General features: G+C 32.0%; 1 protein-coding gene across 1 annotated transcript in view; it reads right to left on the reverse strand.

The window, feature by feature from the left end:
- SPEF2 (sperm flagellar 2) overlaps window positions 1-16375 on the reverse strand; it is a 374057-nt gene that overhangs the window by 245223 nt on the left and 112459 nt on the right. Inside the window, 8 exon segments of the mRNA XM_074206967.1 lie at window positions 1008-1178; window positions 1701-1858; window positions 5449-5560; window positions 9512-9759; window positions 10316-10419; window positions 12850-12896; window positions 14784-14844; window positions 15849-15979. Coding sequence (XP_074063068.1) covers window positions 1008-1178; window positions 1701-1858; window positions 5449-5560; window positions 9512-9759; window positions 10316-10419; window positions 12850-12896; window positions 14784-14844; window positions 15849-15979 — 1032 coding nt within the window.

A 16375-nucleotide genomic window follows, 5' to 3' on the forward strand; every position in this document is an offset into this window, starting at 1 on the left:
TTTATCTGGCATCATTGGAAAACGAATACTCCATATAAGATTATGCTATGCTAAATTATCTTTGTACCTGCCCAGTGCTTATGATTCTTCTTTTAAATTATGCCATTTTAACCAGAATCTGTGATTTCATAAATGTGAAAAACCCTTCCCTCATGGTAGATCCTACATCCCGATATAAATCTTGAAATGTCAGAAGTACAGAGAGGTAAAGCAACTAGTTCTTGGTCACACATCTAGAAAATGTCAGAGGTAGGAGCTGAACTAGGTCTTTCTGACTTTTGGCATAGTACCAGTTTACTCTATCATGCTGCCTCTCTTTAAACATATTAGGAATCCATTCATAAAAATTGTTTGATTAATGAATGAATAAAAGTAGATTTTTCAGTATATTGAAACTATTAAGCTTCAAAAATAATTTTAAAACATTTTGGTTGAAATATTTCATATATGCATACACGTGCATTCACGTACACTTATATATATATATATATATATGCACATATTATTTTTCTATCTTACTAAACACTAGACATCATACCATCTTACTTTTTTTTCCTTGATGACTATGGGTTATAAGCATCAGTTATTGTATTGGTTATGACAGTGATGCCCTCATTAAGAGGTAAAGCACTGCTTTTATTTTTATTAAATATCTCCAAATAATTAAGGTTGCTGGAATTTTTCTGCCTGTTTTTTATAATCCCTTTGTCTCCTGCCTCTGTAATAAAATATCACTTCTTGTTCTGGTTGTACTCTCTGTACTGCTATTTCTAGTTGGCTACCTCATTTAACATAAAAGTCCTATATCACCAAGGTGGTATCTTCATGCCTATCTAACTGAATAAGAGTGCCTGGGTTTTGCAACTTTGGCCTTGGAGCTGTGACCCAGATGGCTGCATTGTGAGAAGCATGGCTTGGCTAATGGGCTATGACTGTAATTTAGTTTTTATCTCCAAACTTATTATGAGACATAAAAATCAGGATTATAAAGTCATTCCATCAGTCACCTGCAGCTTTCCCTTTTCCACCTTTCCCTTTTGTCTCCTTTGGAGGAGGTTCCAGTTCTTTCTCTTCTTCAGGTATAACTAGAGGTGGAGATGGAGCTGGAGGTGGAGGTGAGGGGTTTTCTTCTTTCCTTTTCCTCTCAGCTTCTTCCTCCTCTTCTAATTTCTTTTTAGCTTAAAAAAGAACAGATAGAAAACGTTTTTATTAGATGATACAGTATCACATTCAGTATAAAATAATTACAAACATCAATATCAGGGAGAAAAGGGGAACCCTCTAATCAGCTAGACTGTCTCACTTTTCATAGAGTTGGATATTCAGGCTTAAGATTTGTGGAGAGGACTCTGGATCCTTACTGAAAAATATAGACATCTAACTGGTCTTCCTGTATCTTGTTGACTGGGGACTGCAACAAAAAGGATTTTGGCAAATAAGCCAGGAAGAGCAGGAGATCACTTTATGGGTTTATAAGACTTAAGGAGAGATTGATTTCACCTTTTCAAGGTGACTTTTTTTGGGACAAAGTTCTTTCTTGGACAACTGTTAAGATAAAAGTGGATGTCAGGGCAGTCAAAAGAGCTAATGCTGCATTAAGAGACACATAGTTTCCAGAACTAAGATATTGTTCCCACTGTGCTTTGCCCTGGTAAGACATCTGGGGTGTAATGCAAAATCCAGTCATGTGACAAAATTACCTTTAGCTTCTTTTTCCCGCAATTCAGCAATAAAATACTCTTGTACTTTTGTGGCTAAAGCCCTTTTATCTACTTCTGCATTGACTTTGATTAGAATGTCTTGTTTTTCTGAAAACCATTTCTCCAATTCTGGCCAATTATCCAAGAAGCCTAAAATTCTGCAACATAGAAAGTTCAGTGTTATCAGTTATCTTTAAGTTACATTTTGCACCTTAAAAAATGGTGAGATGAAAACAATGCTAATAAAATCTCTCTCTCTCTCTCTCTCTCTCTCTCTCTCTCTCTCTCTCTCTCTCTCTCTCCATCTAGATCTATCTCTATATATACTTCTCTTTCTCTCTCCCCAAGATCAACACTGTTAGGAATAACACATTTAAATTATCAAGGTTAGATAATTGTTATTTATTTCTTTTAGGAAATATTTACATAGCAAAGATACAATGAAAATTTTTCACCATCTCAACTGACATTTGACCATTTCATAACTGTCAGACTTCTCAGAAAAGTTCAGTTCTCTCTATTGCAGGGTGCTACAATGTTTTATTGTAAATAAGAGACTTGGCAATAAGTAGATGCTCTGGCTGGGTGATTGTGTAGATGGACTCAGTTTACCTCAAATTGAGAGTCTGAAACAATTCTAGGAATTATTTTTCACCCATGAGAATGAACAGTCTTAATGTAGTTCAAATGATTCTTATATGGACTAACTTACTCTTCTTATAGCTTTAAGAGTTTATCTAATGAGAGTTAAATTAAACTGATTACATCTACAATTCCTGTTTTTAGTAAAATAAAGTTTTGATTAAATAAAAATATAGTGTTTAAATAATTTTCATTGTTATGCTAATTAAGTGCAAAAAAGTTCATTTTAAAAACTAATTCATTTAGAAAACATTTTTAGTTCTAAATTATCTACCTTCCTTCAGCTTATCTCATCCACTGAGAAGGTAAGCAATATGATATTAATTAGATGTGTGCAGTAATGCAAAATATCTCCATATTAACCATATTACAAAAATATTTTTTAAAAGCAAGAAAGATAAGTGAAAAAAGTATACTTCAATCTGCACTCAGAGTTCCTCAGTTCTCTTTATGAAGGTGGATAGAATTTTTCATTGTCACTCCTTTGAAATTGTATTGGATTATTGTATTAATCAGAGCAACTAAGTCTTTCACAGTTGATCATAATTAAAACATTTTTAAGTCTGCTCACTTCATTTAGCATCATTTCATGTAAGTCTTCCCGGGTGTTTCTAAAACTATTCTTCCCATCATTTCTTATTGCCTAATGTTAATCTATGATAATCATATATCATAACTTGTTCAGCCTCTCTAAAAGAATTGGCTGTGGATAGCCTCTCAATTTTCATTTCTTTGCCAATTTTCATTCTTTGCTATTTACTTCCTATAAATACTTTTGTACCAATAGGTCATTTTTCTTTTATCTCTTTGCGATATAAACCTAGTGGTATTTCTGGGTCAATGGATATTCACAGTTTATCCCCATTGGGCATAGTTTCAAATTGTTCTTCAGAATGGGTGGAAGTCCACCAAGAGTGCATTAATGTCCTTGCTTTTCCACATCCCTGCTAACATTTTCCTTTACTGTCATGTTAGCCAGTCTGATAGGTGGGAGATGGAAACTCAGAATTGTTTCAATTTACATTTCTCTAATCAATGGTGATTTAGAAACTTTTTGAATGACTATAGTTTTATTTCTTTGTCTCAAAACTATCTATATTCTTTGATCATTTATCAACATTTATGTCTTATTTTTATAAATCAGACTCAAATATATATGGGAAATGAATACTTTACCACAGAAACTTCCTGAAAAATCTTTCTCAGTGTTTTTTCTTTCCTTATTTTGCTAATACTGATTTTAAAGTGCAAGATCTTTTTAATTTCATGTAATGAGAATGACACTAAATGTAAGAAATTTCTAAGTTTGGTCTGATGAAGGTTCAATTCCTTTTCATGTAAGTTCTTACACTTCAGTGTGAATTCTATTTACTAAACTATGAATTAGCCTTATTGTATTACTTAATTTTTACTTTTTTAAATTTAGAGACACAAACCTTATACATAAAGTTTAGCAAATGATATATCAGTTATAAATAAAAGTTACTATTATAAGTTTGTGGCGCAAAATATCTTTCAGGTCTTTGTTGACTATGCTTGAATACAAGAAGACCAAAAGTATGTTTAAGCAAAGATAGCAAAGACCTTAATTTTAGCTCATCTCTCAGACTTTATCTTTTATCTAACTTGAATGGAAGAAATGGAGAACTCTGAAACTGGTCATTATTGGCAAATACTGATTACTGGCTTGGGGTTTATCCTTTGTAGATTGAAAATTAAATATTAAATAGCATAATTTCTTTAAACTGTCTATGACAGAGGCACCCAAGACTCTGGAAAAGGAAGAGGAATCCAAAGGGGGGGAAAAAGTCCAAGAACATGGACTAACTGGGAGGACATGAGTGTGTATTCTGAAGAGCTTGGGGCTCAGGGCTGAGGATCTTTTTCTGGGAAATTAAGGGAATCAGGAGCTAAGAGTCCAAATGAAAAAGCAAGGAGGGTTTTTTGCTGGCTCTCAGGAAGGGATGTCTACTATTTGCTTGTTTCCTTTCTTTCCTTTCTCTCTCTCTCTCTCTCTCTCTCTCTCTCTCTCTCTCTCTCTCTCTCTCTCTCTCTCTCTCTCTCTCTTTTATGTTATATTTCTTTTTTTCCTCAGTAATACATAAAAATGTTTTAGCATTTGTTTTTAAAACTTTGAACTTGAAATTCTCTCCCTTCCCCCCTGGTCCTTCCCCATTGAGAAAGCGAGTGATTTGATAGAGGTTATAACTTTTTTTAGTCATGTATTCATAATTGTCATGTTATAAGACAAAGATGTCTACCTTTTCTAAAAGAGTTGGCCCTCTTGCTAAAGCCTAGCAGGAACAGCCCTTTCATAGGGAAAGAGATAGAGAGGGACTATATCTGAACCAGAGGAGGAAGAGTTTTCCTTGACCATCCAGCATCATCAAAGCAGCATCAAAAAGCACTGTGTGTCCTTTAGTGTTAGAGGCACAGGTTCTTCAAGAATGTTTCCTAATATATAATTTCTCTCTCATCACATTCAACTTAGATCAATGTATAATGCCATAGAAACAATGTAAAGACTAACAGACTGCTTTCTGTGGGGATGGGTGATGGAAGCAAGAATAGGGGAAAAATTTCAAAACTCAAAATAAATAAAATCTTTCTTTAAAAAGAAAAAAAAAGTTTCCTAATGTGTTCTTCTGAATATTTGAGTCTTGGCCCTATGTGTTTCTTATATGCCCATCTCTCCACATATCTATACTTTTTCCAGTGATGCTGTGTGAGTAGGAAGTATGTGCCCCATGCAAACTTGTTGCTACTTTTAAAAAATTAAACCATTTCATTAAATGTCCTTACTATGATCTATAATTGTTTCCATTGACTGCCTAAATAAAATATAACCATGTTCATAAGTTATGGTTTTAAAGGTAAGGGATCTAGAAAGTATTTTTAATGAGAAATAATCATTTCTAGGGGAAAACTTGTCCTTTGAGTTAGTGAATTTCCTTAGGTCATAACCCATTTTTGTTATAGAATTTTTTAAAAAAGTAAATACTTAAATTAATACATTTCTCAAAAGTTTTGGTAATTACAAAGTAGTTGTAATTGCATTTATCTAAGTACTGGATCAATTAAAAAAGAAAATTAGTGTTAAACTAACCTGTGTTGAATCTGATCCCTCAAGAGCTCAGCCTTTGCTTGATCTTCGTCATATAAATTTGGACTTTTAGCGTTCAATCCAAAAGATGATTCAGCAGGACTTTTCCTTTCTCCTATATTAAAAGTGTTTAATTATAAAATGTTAAAAACTATAAAAGTCTACCATTTCTACTACCTGCCAAAATGAATGATTGTCTAAAATGCTAGTCAAATACTTGCCAATCTTTACCCACACATGGCTAACTTTTTATCAATATTGAAGAAAGTGGAAGAGAGCTTTTCAATTTAATTTGCATATTACATTGGACAAAAGAATAACAATATGAAATTTTCTTGGTTAAAGGTGAAAGGTGTTGAAAACCAAATAAGATTAAGTTAAAATACAGTGTAGTATAATTCATTAAAAAGGGAAAAATAAAAACAAAATGTATATTCAGAAAAGAAAAGAAAAGCTGAAAATGATATAGGGATTCTAGTGAATAAAAGAATTATTATTGGTCAAAAAAATCAACTCTAGATAAAAATGGGATTAAAATTGGAGGAAAATGGGAGTAAAAATAGAGCATGAAAGGTTGAATATAATCCTTTTGAACTAATGGACACACCATTTTCCATAAGGGAAAATTGTGAGGAAAAAGGATTTCAGAGGGGAAATATAAAAAGTTAGAAAAACTTGAAGAGTGGTTAAAGGAATTAAAAATATTTAGCATGTTGAAGAAAAGGTTGAATGATGAGAAAATAATAATGTATAAGTAGATAAAGAACTCTTTCACTGAATGCATTTCTTTACCATTTCCTATGGACAAAGCAGTGGGCTGGGGGATCCAAAGAAGGACTGGGGAAACCAAGAAAAAAGTAAAGCAGTCTTTGCTCTCAAGGACTTATATTTCAATGAGGAAAATGCCACATTTAGCCAGTTGAACTCTATGAAAAATGTAAATGGTCTGTCAGCAGTCAACTATTTTCTATTTCTATCTTTATTTGGGAACTGACAAGAGGAAAGGGTTCAAACCACAGCATGATTCATTCTAGGATAGTTATAATGAAAGGATATGCTTTACAAATTAGAGTTATTAACATTTAAATGAATCATGAAGAAGATGGAAAAAAGCTGCTTTCTATAGGTCTTTAAGAATGGATTTTCATCTACTTGGAAATCCTGTTTAGAAAGAAGGTGGTCAATGAACCAAAAGATTTGTCAAAACTCTTTCTAACCTGCATTCTATTGCATTAGACTTCTTTGGAATGTGAAGAAATGAAATTGTCTCTTGGAAAAAGCATCACTGCAAGATGACAAAGAATAATACCAAAACTCCAAATATCTAGCCATGAAAGTACCAGTTAATTTCCATTACGGGAGACACATTTTGGGTATTCTTTTCTGCTCCAAATTAAATGTCAATGGAAGAAAAGCATTACAAGAATCATGATAGTGGTCTTCAACTATTGAAAACACTGTTACATGGAACTGGGGAATAGATTTGTTCTTTTGGCTCCTGACAATAGGACTGGCAGTAATGAGTGGAAGCCACCACGAGGCTAATTTAGGTTTGACTTAAGAATTTTCTAGCTAAAATTATAATGAGATACTTTCAGAAATAGTGGGATTCCCCCACTAGAATTCTAGTAATGAAGACTGGAAAACTATATATTTGATATATTATAAGGGGATTTCTTTTCAAGGTCTAGTTTGGACCAGATGGTTTCTAATGTTCTGAAGCTTTTGAGAATAGCAACTGTATAATTAAAACTTTTATATCATTTCAAACTCTTGGGTGAGTCTAAACAAAGAATATTATGCTTAGTACATTACAGTTCAAATGTAGACAAATTCAGTCCTCATTTTTTTAAGTCAATGTAACTCACTTAAGTGAGATGCTCCCCCCAGAATCTACTTGCACTGATGTTTTAGACTCAAGGGATTTTTGAATTATTTTATGGAAAATGTTGAGAAAAAAGATGCAAGATAAAGAAAGGATAAGGAAGCAAGTTGGGAAGCCTTCCTCCAGGTATCTACCTTCCCACATCTTGCTTTTAAAGAAATATAGCAAGTAGCTACAATGCTGAGACTGAGGTGTACAGAGATGGTTACCGTACTGAGAAGATCAGTCGTGGTAATCTAACTCTATACCCTGAAAAACACTGCTTTCACTGCCCTCAAATTGAGGAGAGAACACTATTACTCCAAATATTCAGTTCTCCTAAGGTCAGCACAAAAGCCATTTTCTGTTCTTATTGTTAGAAGTACCTGGAAATGACTGCTAATTATCCAATGAACTCTACTTTTCTTCCTGTTTCCTCTCCCCATTACTGAGTTGTCCTTTTTTTTCCATAGAAAAGAAATTAAAGGACACTAACCCTTGTGGTAAAAAAAAATGTTTGTATTGTGGATGAAGGTTGATAAAACTGGTCTTTTGGGAAAATTGAAGAGATACATTCAGTCTCTTTTAGAATAGGACATGTGAGTATCAGAGATATCTCCCCCAGGGATGACATCCCTTTTTCATTACTTTGTGTTCATATTCACTAGCCGGTTCAAAATTAATTTAAAGGAGAAAGAATAAACAGAGAGAGATTTATAATCTGAAATGAATAAAATTCCCTTACAAAAGGGAAGATAAGTCCCTGGAGCAGATATGAGCCATTTTATCATGAAGGGAGAATAGAATGCCTTCTCAAAGTACTTTGCAGATATCCTTTGATTGTTTTTGTCAATGTGTATGTTGTAACTCCCATAAGCATATTACCACATCCAGAAATTACTTGTGGGTTAAGATATTAACAAAATGAGACATCTGCCATTATCATTATCTTCCTACTACTTATACCTAGTATCTGACATGTCCTTAAATATGGACCTCACTATTACATGTAGAGGCCACCTTCCAAGGAATTTTATTATTACTCTTACTAGCAGACACCCACTTAATCATTATTACATGCCTATGTGACATATAGTATTACATATTTTCTTCTTTTATGTCCCTGCCTTGATACACATTCAAAAGAGAGATTTCTTTGGATATTACTCATTTCTTTTCTTTTTTTTTTGCAAGGCAATGGGGTTAAGTGGCTTGCCCAAGGCCACACAGCTAGGTAATTATTAAGTGTCTGAGGTTGGATTTGAACTCAGGTACTCCTGACTCCAGGGCCGGTACTCTATCCACTGTGCCACCTAGTCACCCCTAGATACTACTCATTTCTAAAACAAAAGACTATCTTTTTAAGATCAATATTCTTTTTTATTATATTGAAAAGTTACAACTCAGAATATTAGAGTCTCCAGGAATTTAATTTGTGGGTTAGCAAAAGTGTATAGCCTGAGAGTTAAGATGAATAATGGAGAATTGAACAAAGAAGCAGCAAAAAAGAAACATGGCTAAAAAGGAAGATGGATTGGCCATGTATCAAGGGCAAGAGAAAATTGATGAATGGTTTGCAGAAGCTAATCATTGCCAGGTGAATGTTTCCACCTTTTAAGAAGGCTAAGTAGGAACCTTAATTTATTTGAAAACCATTTCACAGAGCTAATACAAAATGTCATAGCCAGAAGAGAAATGGGGTGAAATCTTGCTTATATCAATGAGATAATTCATGACTTTAGCAAAGGTGAGACCACAGAAATGTGCTTTCATGATATGAAAGATTCTCAGTTGAAATATTTATACAAATTAAGAGTTCAGCATCCTGAGAAGAGTTCTTATTGGAAGGTCTACAAGGTAAGAATCATATGATACAATTCATATGAAGTACTCTATAAGGCTAAAGTGCCCTGAAAATGTAAACTATACTTATTATTCCATAAATAAGGTTAAGAGAACATTTTTTCCAACAAGGGTTTCATAAGGGACATTATCAGTTTCTCATGTTAGAGTCTCTCAATGCGTGGAGTTTAAAGCTATTGCACTGAATAAGAAGAGTTAGATTTAGGTAGTTCAAGATTTTCTTTTTAAATTGAAATTTATTTCATGTCATTCTTTTCTAATGGTCATACTGCATTCATCTTTCCAATGCATAAGTGCTATAAAGCTCTATAAAATTTCTTTCACAACCATTCAACTTACTCATAACACGATTCAGCACCATTGTATCAGTTATATCAAGTAACATAGCAAAATCAAGTGCAGGTGGAGGAGGAGGGGGCTCTTTGGGAGTTGTTGGATCATATACCAATGTTGATTTTTTGGAACTCTTTCCCCCAGATTCTTGGTGATTTGGATGGACTATAGTAAGGGCTTCTTCAAGAAGTTTTGCTTGATTTATTGTCATTGGAAAGCCATCCAAGATCCATCCTTTTTCTTCTGGCACTTGGCTAAAGTTTGAAGGAACATGAAATTACTAATATTTAGGAAAAATTAAAACTATTCATGACCATAATACTAAAAGTTTGAATGTTGTTTTTTTAATTAAATCAAGTAAAATTAGAATATTATAGTGTAAATAAAAGTGAAAAAATCTTATTACATATAGTTCAATTTTATAGCAAAGCAGATTAATTTTACTAAAACATTTCTATCACATAACTATTTTGCTAAAAAAATCTTCAGTAGCTTCTTCTCTATGATCAAATTCAAGCCCTTTAGCTTTGAATTTATCACCATCTAAAATACCTTTTTCTTATCTTTCCAGACTTATATCTCATTACTTATGAGCAATTCATTTTTTTTTGCTAAATTGCTAAAATAAAATATATGCTTGAAATTCAGTGCGGCAGTACCTACTTGAGTTCATTGGTCCCCATATGCTGAACTGTGGTAATCATAAGAATAGGACTTTAGTATAGGGTACTTGAACAATGCATAATTAAATAAGTTTATAAATAATGAATTGTTAAATAAGCTTATATTACAAAAGAAGATAATGCATACTTAATGGCATCCACCATGATTTGAATTAGCAGTACATCAGGGATACTTCTTCCTTTCTTCAGCAACTTTTCACATTTTGCACCAAGCTGAGCACGGTTACTAAGCTATGGAAACAAGAAATTAATATTTATAGTTTATGTAACCAAAAAAATAAACATGTCAAAATTTTGGTACAATATTACTGGAATGGTTGAAATGATTATATTCAATTAAGAGGCTACTATCCATGTAATATAAACTCTAAAAGCAATTTAGTTAATTGTGAGAATATAATTTGGAAATTTTAAAAAACATGGTTGGGTTTAGTTTTTAGAAAATATTTTTTTTGATGGCTCTATAAAAGAGATCATGAAAAAAATGATAGGAATTCCACAGCTCAAAGAGTGGATTGGGAATCATAAAGATTTTATCCAACTAATGAAATGGACTGTGTCTCCCTAGACAAAGCAAAAAAGGTTTTAGGGCAAAATGTTCTGAGAGTTTATTATCTTCCCCGTCTAACTGGGCTTAACCAATGACCCAGAATCACATATTCATTTGATATACTTTCTGCACTAATTCTTCTACTATAATTTTCTTTGATTAGGTGCTGATTTCTACTGTATGTTTTAATTAGTTCCAAGTAAGATAGACTGATTAGTATGACAATGCTCTAATCATTCTAGGGCAACATGGTTTAGAGGAATTAGGTAACACTGGAAGGAACAAGTTAAAAATAAGAATTTTAGTACTCCACATTCACTTGTGAGACACTCATCTATTCAATAAACATTGAGTAGATACCTACTATTTGCAAGAATACAAGGGATTCAAAGACATGAAATATAGCATTTCTTCTCTCAAGAAACTTCTAATATTAATAAAATCTTTGATCTTACAATGCTACATTGAATCAATCATTCAAAATATGCTACAAGAATTGACAAATATGTGCCTGTCAGTCACACCAATAAGACAAAATATTTTTAAAAATCAATATTTTCACAAAATAACTCCCTAAACTTGTATAATTAACTTTTTACTTAAAAGTAGATAGATGAATCAGTGACAACAGTAATCATTATATAAAAGACTGTCATTTCAAAGGTTTATAATAAAACCTTTTATTAATTTATTCATATTACTTAAAATTAGCAAAATAAGTAAATTATGGGATATAAAGAGGCTTAGCTTTTAATCGAAAAAATAAGATGCAATTCAAAAGAGGGTAAAAGTGTGTTATATGTTTATGAGGTAATGAATAACTGAGAGGTCAAATGCCTTCAAAGCCAGGTAGTTTTCTATATATAATGATTAAATTTTGAGATATTTTTTCTGCCAGGTATGATATATTCACACCAAATCATTAAGATGCTCAATTCTAAATAAGCTCCTACCTGCCAGCATTGTTCTGTGAATATGATGAGATAATATTTGTAATATACTTTTTAAACCTTTAAATACTATAAATCCTATAATAATAATCACAATTGCCATTCAATAATAATCATCAATACTAATAATTAATAGTAGCTGCTGCAGTTGTATTTCCAAGAACATATATTTGTGAGATGTCTATAGTTAGCAGTCTTTGACTTTGGAAAGATATTTTACTATGAAAATCTACTTGAAGAACAGAGGATTTGAACAAATAAAGACAAGAAGTTTTAGGGATAGGTTTGGGAAAGGGTTGAATCTGGGTTTTCATTGGCTTAGGGAAACAAAGGAAACTCCCTCTTTCAATGTAGGTTGACACTTTCTCTGAACTATTAGTTTTAGAGAGATCCCCAAGGCATTAAATGATTTGCCTAATATCACAAAATCAATTTATGTCAGAGACCAGCTTTGAAACCAGTTGTCTGTTTCTCTACCATATTATCTCTCAAAATTCCCTTGAAGTTTTGAAATATGGAACACTGAAAATTCATATTACTTAAAGTTAACAAAAAATAAATTATGGGATACAAAAAGAGACTCCTATGGTGGAGAAGAAAAGTACTTTATGAAAAGAAAAAAATATGCATGAACTTCATTAATATAGGTATATGTATATCTGCCAGATCTATAACTCTTAGGCAGATTTAGTAAAATGATTAAAAAGAAAAGAATTATAGAAAATTATTATGATATAAATACAATGTTCTCTAGTTAGAACTATTTAAGAATAAATTCTGGCAGTTGTAAAGCAAAAAAGGATAAGGGAGTCAAACATGATCATAGTTGAAATATGAAAGAGAAAAAGTGAGAAAGAATAATTTTTACCAGTCAAAATGTATACCAAATGTCTGGCATACCTATTTTCGTAAGATTTAATAATAATTTTACTGAATTAAAAATAATATTAATAATATTTATTTTGTTACTTGCATAATACATGGGTAATGGGAGGTTTGATAAAGCATCTTTAATGACTAGCAAAGCTGCCAATATACTTTCTCATTAGAAAAAAATATATTTTTGATTCATTCTATTTAAAGTGAAACATAATGAGAACTGAATGCTTTCTGATGATTTATTTGGGACATTCAAGGTCAAAATCAGATTGAATTACTTACTGTTATTTTTATATCCTGGGATGATTGAGATTTAGCAAGTTCATCACCTAGGGACAGGAGAAGTGTCAGAACAGTTTTTTCAATAACATTCATTACAGCCAAATAAATAATTTGTCATTGCATGGGAAAAACCATTCTAAATATCTAGAATATTTATTGTTTTAACTTCCCATAAACTGTAATAGTAAAATCACTCATTATAGTGACTGGTAGCCTCTCTATTATTTCTCTGACTTTAGTTATTGTTGTTTTTATTTAATGCTTACCTTCTATTTATTCTAAGTTTTTGAATTTTTTGAATTTAGGCACAAGTATGTAAAAGGGGGAAACATAAAGGATTCACTCATTCTACAATGAGCATGTGTACAAATTGAAATTATTTTGGAATTTATTAAGATGTAGTCATGCAGTTTTTCCTTATGATTGATTTTTAGAAAAGAGGTCTGTAGGATTTGAGTTAAATATGATTTTATTCAAATAAATGAAAGAATTATTAAATTTTTAATATTAGTGCTAGATTTTAAGTACCAATAGAAAAAAAAGAACACAAGATGGCCCAAGGGAATGATGCAAAGACTAAGCCATCTTGGAAATTGGACCAAAACTAAACTTATTATTTAATTCTATGGTGAGAATGATACTGAATAGTGAATGAGTCAACTACAATCCTTTTTATAACATGGTAGGAACTAGTCTTTATTATCTAATCTGTTGTTATGTCTTCTGGACAACTGGCTTTTGCCATCTGACCTGAGGTTGTACCCACCAAATCATATAAACATATAATAAACATATATATATATATATACATATATATGTTATATGTATATATATGCATATACACAAACATGTATACATACACACATATATACACGTGAGTGTCATCTCTTTTTAATATGTGTTTCTTGAGACCAGGGACTGTCTTGTTTTTTTACTGGTTATATCCAAGAGCTTAGCACTTGATTGTCTTATATTAAATGCTTTTCTGTTCTGATGATGCTGATTATATGATGATTGAAATCTGAACATCATGGTAGAAAATTAAAATCTGTTTAATATACCAAAATCACTTTTTATTTTAACACTGAGTTTCTTGAAGATACTCTCCAAAGGGATTGAGTGACTAAGAAACAGATCCCAACCAATGCAAATATTAAATTTTATGCTAGCTAAATTTATTTTGTTTGGAATCAGAACTGAATTTTCCTTTTGTAAAGTTATATCCATTATTTAAGTTATATCCATTATTAAGATAGCTTTAACCAATAGGATTATATTTCCTGGCCATAAAAATGAGTAAGGAAATAGTAACCAGTGGCCCTAGGACTATATTGGTTTCAGAGTGATAACAGAAGATCAAATCAGAAAATCTCCCTCTCCAACTTTAGAATTTTGGATGCCAAAATCCCAATTTCTTTTCAATAAATTATATATAACAATTTAAAGAAAAATGACTGAGAAAAAATCACAATGGTCTTTCTATGTTTTATTTCTCAGTGGAATAAGAAGGCCAAACCAGCTTTTCATTTCTTCATGAGCATTTACCTCTGCACAGTCAATTCTTCTCCCAATTTACCATTGTTCTCAATATAGACATTACCTATTTTTCTCCCTGACTGACTAGCACTCTACTTTGGACATACAGAATTTATGTGCTGAATGCATAGGGAAGTTAATTTATTCATCTTTGGAGCTCTCTTCTTAGGTTTCAATCAGCTGGCCCCAGGTTTCAGACCATGCTTTACCTTCATATTGGATTTCATCTGCCAGTCATCTACTTAGGTCATTTTTCTATTTGCCTGCCAATGTGCATATAGGCACTTAAAGGATTCTCTCTCTTTTCTATATTTATATCTTCAGTGTTTAGCACAGTGCTTAGCTTACACCATGTTCATTCATTTATTCCCCATTCTATGGATTCAATAAAGTTTTACCTTCTTCCTGAGCTTCTTTTGGGGCATGAATTCTTATTACTGAAGCTGTCTTCTGTGCTTCCTTTTAAAAACAAAATTAATGGAATTTTAATAAGATTAATAATTTTAATTTTCCATAATTTGAAGCTTGAGTGACAGAATGTACATATCATATTCCTAAAATGAGTGACATTAAAGGATATTCAGGAATTTTTATTAAAATTTATTACAGGCAATATACATAGGGAGCCTAGGTTTGAGAAATAGACAATATTTTTTAAAGTTTTGCTCATCACAAATATTCCTTGATCAAGTAGTACAAAGATTTTCACTTATTGCCAGTCATCAGAGAAATGGAAAAGATGGACAAGGTAATTGTGAAGATTTTATATATCAGTAAAGTTATGTTAGTATGATCAAGGAACTAGAAACTAAAACCTCTCTCTCTCTCTCTCTCTCTCTCTCTCTCTCTCTCTCTCTCTCTCTCTCTCTCTTCCCCGACTCTCTCTCCCTCTCTTTCAATAGCAGAATAACCATTTACACAGAAGACATGAGTTTGATTTCTTTTCTATTTCTCTACTTCTTTCAATACTTCAAAGTATCCATAATTTCATCAAAGTAGGAACTAACAGGACAGAGGCAGATCTCTAATTCTTTAGGCTTAAGAAAATAGTTGGCAAAAATCTGTTGGCAAAATAATTGATCATGTCCTGGTCAATTTTTTTGTGATGTTCCACTAAAACAGAATGAGCTCGGTCTTGCTATCTCTTACCAACGTCTATACTCCATATTTTTCCATGTAGGAGGACCTCCAGAGTCTGGCTTGAATAGACTATAAAGGTTCCTAGATAATATACTTAATTTGAAACAACATGGAATCCTGGAAAGAGTATGGGCTTTAGAAATCGTTCTAGTGCTTCAATTTATCAGGAGTAAAACCTTGAGCAAGTAATTCAACTTTTTGCACCTGTTTTTTTTTCAATAGTTATAAAAATATAGGGATAGCTAAATGACCTGAAATTTATTTTCCCAACACTAAAATTATTTAATTCTAGATATGAAAAACAAAGTTAGGAATGTACTTGCCTGACTTTCTTTTTCAGTGTCTTCTTTTTCTGGCATCTCCACCAGTTTTTCAGTTGCTGTTTCATTTATAAGGAAAGCCTTAATAGCGTCTTGAACAAGTGTGTCAATAGAAAGTATTTCAATATTGAAAGCTAAGATACAGTGGAATAATTTGAGTTAGTTTGTAAATCAAGTAAAAATGTTTATTAAGTGCAAATTATATACAAGATAAGTAGTTTTTCATTTGGGTTTTAACAAAACTGTCTTTTGGATCTTTGGAGTCTAAGCCCAAGTATCTAAATAAAATTGCTTTTTTAAAGGAGATTATTCTGTACATAAGTAATTAAATCTCTTTTTATTACATATGAGACATACTAGAATTACAGCAAAAATCTATTCTGTTGTGAATAGTATTATTGCAAATTTCAGTACATAAAGTTATGGCTTACTATGAACAGAAACTATTGGAAGGAATACCTAATTCACCAAGAAGTACTAGAAAAATGAAAAACTGGTAAATTTTAGCTGTGAATCAAGATCATTCACCT

Source organism: Macrotis lagotis, chromosome X (assembly GCF_037893015.1).
Source record: "Macrotis lagotis isolate mMagLag1 chromosome X, bilby.v1.9.chrom.fasta, whole genome shotgun sequence".
Lineage (NCBI taxonomy): Eukaryota > Metazoa > Chordata > Mammalia > Peramelemorphia > Peramelidae > Macrotis > Macrotis lagotis.